At 43.2% G+C, this 9,755-nt stretch overlaps 1 protein-coding gene across 2 annotated transcripts in view; it reads left to right on the forward strand.

The window, feature by feature from the left end:
• Positions 1-9,288, forward strand: part of LOC107661110 (hepatocyte nuclear factor 1-beta-A-like) — a 12,876-nt gene extending 3,588 nt beyond the window's left edge. Inside the window, exons 3-9 of one of the 2 annotated variants that reach the window (XM_016450578.1) lie at positions 240-510; positions 597-832; positions 4,313-4,473; positions 5,199-5,325; positions 5,406-5,585; positions 5,690-5,808; positions 7,713-9,288. In XM_016450578.1, coding sequence (XP_016306064.1) covers positions 240-510; positions 597-832; positions 4,313-4,473; positions 5,199-5,325; positions 5,406-5,585; positions 5,690-5,808; positions 7,713-7,733 — 1,115 coding nt within the window. In that variant the 3' untranslated portion in view covers positions 7,734-9,288. The remainder of the gene's footprint in view (positions 1-239; positions 511-596; positions 833-4,312; positions 4,474-5,198; positions 5,326-5,405; positions 5,586-5,689; positions 5,809-7,712) is intronic. The other variant, XM_016450579.1, reaches the window with a different exon arrangement.
• Positions 9,289-9,755: the final 467 nt, after the last annotated feature.

Below are 9,755 nucleotides of genomic sequence, written 5' to 3' on the forward strand. Positions count from 1 at the left end.
TAATCCCCCCTTTTTTTTTTTTTTTTTTTTTTTTGAAGATTGGCCTACTTATTGCATCACCTTTGTTAGCCATTTTGAATTTATGTTGTCATAAAAAGCTCAATGACATATAAAGAGGACAGCCATATAGAATTATGAGCAAGGTCATCAGCCATGGTTGTTTGGTGTAACATCACACCCTGCATGTTTATACGAAAATTCTGCAAGCAACACCAAAATCCCTTTCTTTTATATTTCAGAATTCAACCAGACCTCGCAAGGCTCTGGCAGCAACATGTCAGACAAAGCCAACCAGGATCAGGTGCTACTTTTTTTCTCCGAGTTCAGTCAGTCCGGGCAGGTTATGGGGCAGTCAGGGGATGATGCTGGCATTGAACCTGCTTGCAAGAAGATGAGACGCAACCGCTTCAAATGGGGCCCTGCATCCCAACAGATCCTTTACCAGGCTTACGAACGACAGAAGAACCCCAGCAAAGAGGAGAGGGAGGCACTGGTGGAGGAGTGCAACCGGTACAGGTGGACTTGCTATAAATGTCAAAACTACTTCCTCACTTTCATCCCAGTTATGCCAATATGTTTCTCTTGACTATATTTAGAGCTGAATGCCTCCAGAGAGGAGTATCACCATCCAAATCTCATGGGCTTGGTTCCAACCTGGTCACGGAGGTGCGAGTCTACAACTGGTTTGCCAACAGGAGGAAGGAAGAGGCCTTTAGACAAAAATTGGCTATGGATGCCTATAGTGGGCCAACGCACAATCTGAACTCCCTTCTTATACACAGTTCCCCGCATCACCCACAAACCAGCAGCTCCCCACCAAGTAAGATGCAAGGTACTGACACATTAATTGTAATCTCACGTATATTATTTGATATTTCTGTTAGCCTGTGAATAGGGTCTGAAAATACAATCACTGATCATTGGCCTTTTTGGCGGTATAGTCTGGCAATGATAATTAGCACAAACTTCATCATCATCATTCCAGCAGTTGAAGAAGAGATGACGTAGTTGATGAGAACAGAGGGAAAGCAGAGAGCAGGGCAGTGATCAATGAGACTGACAGAGTGAGCTGAGCAAATGGCATTGTTATTCCCAGCTTTGAAACACACACCAAGAACAATCTGCATTGTACCTGCAATCTCAGCTTTACTGAAGTCAGCAGGCAAGAATGAGACACAAAGAGCAGCCACCCTTGGACAGGACTCTGGGTCATCCTCGGGTCATGTGGCTCAACTCACACTCGAGGCCTAGTTATACCTGTAGATTCACTGCAGTTTACTGCAGGCCCCACTCCTCTGTTATCTAACAAATTGTATTCCTAGAAAGATTTATTGACTTAGTTTGATATGGCAAGACTTCGGCAGTAAAAGAAATGCACTCTTTGACTCAACCAGCTTATTACCTATTGTTGCTCTTTCATGTTTGAGCACCAAAGAGTCCGAGTGCTTTTGCCATGGGTGTGTTGCTTGTTTCTGGGCCTGTGGCACGGCAATGAGTGGCTTGTCTGTTTGCGTGTGGTGTTTCCCTCTGCACACCTGACCAGTCAGTGACCTCAGGTTGTGTGTTAATTTGGGTAGGAAGGGGGAGGAACTGGATGGGGTCGGTCTCCTCTTCATACTCTAGTTGAGGGACTTACAAGGTGTCCCAGCAGTGCCCTGCCAGCAGCATCAGCTGTTTTTTGGTGTCAGAAGCTGGCCTGACAAGAATGGCACAGCAGGACCCCTCATCACGTTGCCAGGGCATGGCCTGTATTATGCATGCTTAATTGACAATTAAAATCCTTGGCTACTACATCTCCCAGGCCTTTGATAAGGGACTCCCCTCTTCCCTGATCTCTTTACCCTCTCCCAGCAGGGAATCCTATTTTCTGTGGCATATTAGAAGACTGTAGTGACTGTAACCGAGGTTCATTTATCTGTGCTGGGCCAGGGGGAGGGACACCTCGAAGCTCCTCTCACCTTCATGGGCTGTATAGAGGCAGTGGCTGGGCTCTGAGCAGAACAGCAGGAGCTGTCCGCTGGGCTATTGGCTCTTTTTGGGCCAGACAGGACTGATGAGCCCCTTCTTCTCAAGGTATGGAGGGTACTGAGTGATTCCCGGTCTCAGCCCCCCTCTAGGAAACCCAGGTTTTGTTAAAAAGGTCGTTACTAGGTCAGATCAGAGAGAGACTACTTTTTTATTGATTCTGGTTTGGCCTATTGATAACAGACCGGCCATTTTGCCGCTGTTGGAAGGTCAACCGATATGTGCTTTGGGGGCTGACTGTGATCTTCCCTGTGTTTGTGTTGTGGTGCCGTTGGGAAAGCAAACTGCTTCCAGAATGCTCTTTGATCCTATTTAGGTAAAATACGTTGGAGTGGTTGTCATCAGCACTAAAACAGTAGCTATGAAATCTTTAAAACTGTCAGTAAAGAAACTTTCATTTGAGACCATCACCTCATGACCAAGGAAACCAGAAAATCTAGCCTTTAAGTAATAACTTAATAGCAAAGGACAAGCAGAGGACAGAAGAGTTCAACTGTCCTTGCTTGGTCTATTGAAAACCACAGAAAGGCTGAAAGGCTGCGTACGTCCTGCTAAGACCCAGGAGGCCTCTCATATGCAATAATGCTATAATGAGCACTGCCTGGGGATGAAGAGCAAGGCTTTGATATTACATGCGTCCCAGGGAGAGCTGAACCTTTTAAAACCTGTTGAAGTCTACTGCTACCACTCCCCTTTAGGATTTCCCACCATTCTCTGCCCTTTAACCAAGGTTAACCAAGGTAGCAAGTTTTACATTTATGCGTTGATCTACCTATACCAAAAGGCGATTACAAAGCGCATTGTTAAACGAAAGAAAACCGATTCATAAGAAGTGACGGACCAAAACATTGTTCAGGAGTGCATTTCCCAAAAACAACTATGGTTCCAAGTTCTGTTGTTACCAGAACTTGTGACCATAGTTTAGCTAATGATGCTTTTGGGAAATGCACCCCAGGGTGACTGATCAGTCAATATTTAGCTATTTTGAGAATATCGCATTAGCCGATAACCTTGTACATTGTCTAGACTCTAGATATTGCAATCAGCATTGGTCGCTGGTTGCTTTTCTGAATAGTGTAATTAAGACTTAGTTTATGATACCATTCCATGTAACTTTTATGTCGCATTCTCTGAGGTTGTATTTTGGTTCCTGGTTCCCTGAGAAACGGAGCCCTCCTGCTGGTCAGCATGGCCCAGACAGCACAGACCTAAATGACTGAGTGTGAGAGGAGATCCCTGCAGTCCAAGTGAATGCCTGATGGAGTCAGACAATAGCCTTCTCTCTTCCTGACACTTTTAGTGGGTGTGCGGTAGTAAAGTAAAGACTGTTTATGGTAGCTAGCCCATTGTGTGCTGAGCAGGTTGTAGGCCCAATGCAGTGCTTTATTGTCCTGCGCTGGTGTTTACAAGACACTGTAGAGAGCTGGCAATGCTGTAAGTGTGCAAAGGGGAGCAAAGTTGTGTCTGCAGAGTTCTCCTGCACAATGAAACAAAACAGAGGGATCAATCGATTTGTTCTAAGACCTTTCTGTTATTTTTGCTGTTCTGCTAGTCATTTAGCTCTTTGTTTGGTGCATCACTCAAGGAACACCCAGGGAAAGAGGCTACCACAAATAAAGTGTATTCCATTCTGCAGTGTCGTCATCTTGCTTGGCTGGTCACCCTGGTATTTGAATGTGGGAGTGAAGATCTTTTGGGCTGGAAAATGCATCTAACATTAGTATTAATTGAGTAATGTTTACCATGTTCATATCTGTGGCACTTACGGTCGGTAAATACTGTATCCATTTGACAGGAGATAGCCTGGATTCCTGTGTCCCTGAATGGTCAAGAGTACTTAAAGAAGATAAAACAGAGAATTAACTTTTGGTAGAGCATAATTCCCTCATAAAGCCTTATTTCATGTAGATCAGGGGTGTCCAGTCATGCTCCTGGAGGGCCACCACACTTTCTCCAACACACCTGCCTGGAAGTTTCTAGTAATCCAGAAGACCTTAATGTGCTGGTTCTATGCTGGAAGGTAGCCCTCCAAGAGAAGGTTTGGACCCTGACGTATATTATTCCTACAAAGCTCTGAAGGTCAGTGCGGCATAGTTTTTAGAGTTGCAGACAACCCACATGTACACATTTGGATGACCTTGACCATTCAAGGACCAGGTGCAGAGGCCCCAGTTTGTTTGCTCTACCCTAACTTGTCTGCGACTAACAGATACAGACTGGGGCAAATTTAAAAAGCAGTCAGGAGGCTAAATCTGACATTTTTCTCTCTTGCTTTCTCCTTCAACAGGTGTCCGGTACAGCCAACAAGGTCCTGGTGAAGTCAGTTCCTCCACAACGATCAATCACCATAGTAGCAATGCCATGGCAACCAGCCAATCAGTGTTACAGCAGGTCTCTCCGGGGTCACTGGACCCCAGCCACAGCCTCCTGTCACCTGACGCCAAGATGGTGAGCACTTCTGAGCCCAGATAAGATAACGCCATGTCTGGTCTTGACACAGAAACACAAAGTAGGGCCTGATAAATATTACCTTCACCCAAAGTGGGCTTACAAGCACTGCATTGTGCTTCCCAGTGCTAAACCGAGAAGCAGACGGTAGGCCTTGGCCCACAGTGCACCGCAAGGCCAAACTTAGCAAATGTTAGCCGGTGGTAGTGAGAAAGGGGCACGGCCATGGCTGTGCCAACAAACCTGACAAAGAAGCACTCTGTTTGTATTGATTAAATGCCCTACAGAGGAGGAGAAGGGTGGAGTTGTGCTTGTTCTCTTTCAATTGAGTGACACCGGTGCTCAGTTAAGTTGTTATCTGAATACTAATGTTTGAGTTGGGTGAGATGTTCATGTAGCTTTTGTTTCAGGACAATAATCTATGCATTAATTTTTCTGGAAAGGCTGCGGCGTTTCACTACAGGTCAAATTCATCATGGTTTAGGGTGTGTTACTGTCAACGGGAGGGCGGAAGTCCATGTAGGAGGAAGGGAGTATGGCAGCTGCTTATCTGAGCAGTCAGACGATTGTCTCAGCATGGCCTCCTCTCAACTCGGCTTATTCAAATAAAGCTCTATGTCTCTGTCAGGGCTCTGATACCTCCTTAAGATAAGAGTACAGTTGAAACAGTTGTGACAGAAGCATTCTAGTCATTCTATTGAACTATTGGTGCATTTTCTTCACAGATCTCAGTATCTTGCGGAGGTCTTCCTCCAGTCAGCACCCTGACCAACATCCATGCATCCCACCACGTGCCCCAACAGACCCCTAACTTCATAATGCCCCTTTCTGGAGTCATGGCCATTGCACAAAGTGAGTGTCCGACCACCCTGCTTTCCATTTCAGATTCTTCATGCATTCTCCACTTGACACCTCATTGTTCTCGCATCCAGGTTTAAACACGTCGCATGCACAGACGTTACCTGTCATCAACAGCGTTGCAGGCAGTCTGGCAGCATTGCAACCGGTGCAGTTCTCGCATCAGTTGAATGGCCCACACCAGCAGCTCATGCAACAGTCACACAGCCACATGAGCCAGCAGCCCTTCATGGCCTCTGTCTCACACTCCCAAAGTCAGTCCACTTCCTCTGTCCAGAATCTACTGATCTAGTCAAGATCAAATCATTTTCAAGACTTTCAAATGACTGTTGATGTGACCGTCTTTGTATCTTTACAGTGTACCCACACAAGCAGGAGCTGCCCCAGTATTCTCACTCGTCTCGGTTTCCCCCTGCCATGGTGGTGACAGACGCCAACAGCCTCAGTACGCTGAGCTCAATGTCCTCCAGCAAACAGGTCAGTCATCCACAACATTTACCAACATGCATTAACGTCCCTTGGATCTGTATTAACAGAGCTGATTGGTTTATTCAGTGAGTGCTCAGGTCTATCTGCGTGTCCTACAAATGGAAAGTGAGGCTTCTGCAAACTTCTTATTGGGAAATAAAGCCACGTGGGATGGAATTGTAAACTGTAATCACTTTTAGCTTCATTAAGGCTCCAAAGATATTAATCACATGATCCACAAACCTTTTAAGCCATTTTCTATTCATCTATTTCATTTTCTGCTTGTCTGCTGTATTTTTGATCGTCACTGGGGCAAAGTAACAGTGGTGAATACAAAAATACTCATAAAAAAATTATACCAAACATTTTTTATCATTGGATTTGTTTCATACCAGGTCCCAGAAAACATTTGTACAGATCTCAAGTTAGCATAGACTCTACTAAATCTAACATTTGCACACATTTATATTTAATTCACAATCCATCTCAATATACTGGTAAGAGTACATGGATTGCACATTTTTATATTTACGAAATAAGGCAAAATTATATTCTGATGTTCAAGATGTGCCACAGATGCTCTCAGTAAAGTTTAATGTATGTTTGATGTAACTCAAAATATTGCTTTTTAAGCAATGGTCAGTCACCAGAATAAACAACATTTAATCACTAGCATTTCTGTGATCAGTGTAAGATTTCCAGAGAGGGCTGAATATGACTGATATTGAGTTTTTCAGTCAACGTGGTTTTAATCTGTGCACAAACCTAATCTGCTTCACTGTCTTTTGTTTATCTGGGTTTGTTGTACATCTCAATCAGTGAAGTGAGCCAACGTGTGGATACTCCTCAGAATTCCTATTTCCTTTGAACAGCTTGACCAATCAGTCACCCGTGAGCCCAGTCGGCGTGCACATGGCATGATTGATCAAACCGCCTTTCGCTCTTTCTTTCTTTCTTTCTTTCTTTGTTTCTTTCAATAAAATTGATAATTTATTTTTTATATTTTATATTTATTCATTTATTTTTTTTTTTCACTTTCTAAATCTCGTTTTTTCTTGCTTTCCTCACTCGCAATGTAACGTCACACTTGAGTCCAGTTTAGCAGTGCGGTCAGGAAATGATCTTCACTGTTAATCAAAGCCATCTTGCTCCTTCTGCTCCCCTGCCATGGACGGGAGTGTATGCAGTAATTAGACCTCTTCCCTTTTCCCCTGCACTCTGACCGCTCTAGCCTGAAATGCGGTTGCAGTCACTGCTTTCACATGCCCAATTTCCCATGCTGCCACATCACTGGCAGCACCGTTGCTGACGGCTTGAACTTCCTATCAGCATGTGCTCCACTTATCAAGATCTTGTCTCTAATTCTGGATAATTTGCAAATATCCTAAATATTTCTCCTGTGTGAGGTAAATGGAAACACTTTTTAGTTTGGTTGAAAGCATTTAGATATCTCAGGTATGTGGTTCCTCAACCCCCCAGTACTGAGAGAGCAATTTCAAACTCTTATCAGCTTGCTGTATTTGGACTGGGTGGTGCACTGGGTGCTCAGGGGGACATTACAAACCATGCTCGGCCTTTATAACCCTCCTGTTTGCTGAGCTTTCCCACCCAGCCCAACAACAAAAACTCACCTCCATTTGGAGACCTGCATCTAATGAGTGTAGTCTGAGCAGCTGGCCGGCACCTTTATCAGGTGAGGCTGTTTGTCGGCCAGCAGGTCACGACAGGGTCACCTGCCTCTCCCTCTCCAAAGAAAGAGTAAAAACACCCAAACAATATAAAAACTTTAGTTACAATGGGAAAGAACGCACACGGATGAGGTGTATATTTGGTCAGGTGTGGCTGATAAGGAAATTCCGCACTTATACAGAATGCTTATGTGACTGTTTCCTCTTTCTCTCTTTATTTTGCAGTGTCCGCTGCAAGCCTGGTGAGCATGTACACCTGACTTCCTCAATGCCTAGCAACAGGAGCACATCGTCCCCACCTCCATTCCCCCTCATCGCGCCTGTAACTGTGGCAACCCATAATAATAAGTGCGAGCGGCACACTGGATGATGAGTTAGTCAATAAACCAAGGGATGCAGGACTGACGAAAACGGACACTGTTAGGTTGTTCGATCGACAAGGGTACACACTTTAGTGACAGTATTTGACTTCTCAGTCATGGACAAACCATATTGAGGAACATGGGTGATCCTGAAGAACAAACAAATAGGAAACACAAGACAAAGCTACAGATACAAAGACCAGAAAGGAATGGAGAGACCTGATTTCCTGGACTAAGAGCACAGTATGTGTCCATATGTGCTTGGTGAAGACAGTGTAATTGAACTGTGCATGGGCACAATGACAATCAGCCAATGTTAGAAGCATCTAAAGGAGTTTATGTAATGTGTAACTGATGCAAAGACGTCTTCCGTGAGATCTGAATGCTTAGACAATGTTCTGTACAGTTGAATGTAAATACAAGCAATTATTATATCATTAGTATGAAGGATGTAAATATTCGATTGTCCATGTGGTGTGCTGTTTTATCTGTCTAAACACGTAAACTGTGATTCAGGATGTGACAATCTATGGAGCAGGTATGACGTATTGGAATATGCAACGTGTCGTGATTTCAGACTCTTTTTGACTACTTTGTTGACATCAAATCTTAAAAGTGAGATAAATGTTAAAGCACATTTGACAAAACCTGAACCTATTGATCTCCCTGCAAGCCTGGTTTTAAAATAGACGCTAATGTCAATGTTGACTATTAGCATTAGTGTCGTCAGATAGATAAGATTCATCTTTCTTTGCCAGGACTTCCACAGTATGACAGACGTCCGTCTAAGAAATACTGGCTTAAGATGGTCGATCAGAGAGACAGATAACTGCATCCGCATAGCCGGTCATCTTTGCGATATCGACGGGAACGGCCATGAATCATGATGTGCTTTTCCACACTAAATATTGACTTAAATCAAACTGTCATTGTCATGGTGGAGAGATACGGTCGAAATGGACGACAGACTGGTTATCAGGAGGAATTTCATAAAAGTTGGGAAATTTTGTCCATTCGCCATTTTAAACAGTATTACCTGCTCACGCCACTCTGAACTGCCAGGAAACATTGCGAAGTAGCTTTTATTGTGGCTCTTAACTTAGTTTTTTTACACATTTGCTGGCATGTATGTCCACAATTTCAAAACTGACATTGTCATTTTGGTAAACTGAAGAAACTAGTGCACTCGTCCCCATCTAAGAGTTTGAATACTTGTCAAAAGGTCATTTCAATGTTTGTTTTTAATGTTGTTGACTATGTTCCCACTGCCGGTTGACCTGAGGTTACAGTGCTGGTTTATTCTCCTGTTTTATACTGGATTTATACTAAATGTGATTCTTTCCACATTGTATTATTTTTGTATAAAATGAAAGCAATCTTTGAAAATCATTATTTATGCTTTACGAAAAAAGTTTCAAGTAAAGTTTTTTTTTTCTCAAGATTGGTAACAGTGGTTTTGTCTCTGATTTGAAATGTGAAATTAGATCATATTCTGTATTTCTTCTAAACTTCCCCATACTAGATATTATACTAGTGTTTGCCAAGCTGTTATGCAATTTCACTGTCTCTTGCATAGTTTTTCTTTTCAACATGATGATTTTTATGACATGGGTTGGAATGTGTTTCCATTCAGCAAGAACCCATTACCAAGCTCTTCTTCCTGCAACAATATGTCTTGTTAAATCATGTAAACCTTTTGGTGAAGAGCTTGTGTGGTGATCTCAAACTTAAAGGGATCATTCACGCAAAAATGAAAATTCTGTCATCATTTACTCGCCTTCCACTTGTTCCAAACCTGTATGAGTTTCTTCTGCTGAACACAAAGGAAGATATTTTGAAGAATGTTGGTATCCAAACAGTTGATGGTAGCCATTGTTTTCCATTGTATTTTTTATTTTTTTTAGTT

This window comes from Sinocyclocheilus anshuiensis, unplaced genomic scaffold (assembly GCF_001515605.1).
Source record: "Sinocyclocheilus anshuiensis isolate Anshui unplaced genomic scaffold, SAMN03320099.WGS_v1.1 scaffold583, whole genome shotgun sequence".
Classification (NCBI taxonomy): Eukaryota; Metazoa; Chordata; class Actinopteri; order Cypriniformes; family Cyprinidae; genus Sinocyclocheilus; species Sinocyclocheilus anshuiensis.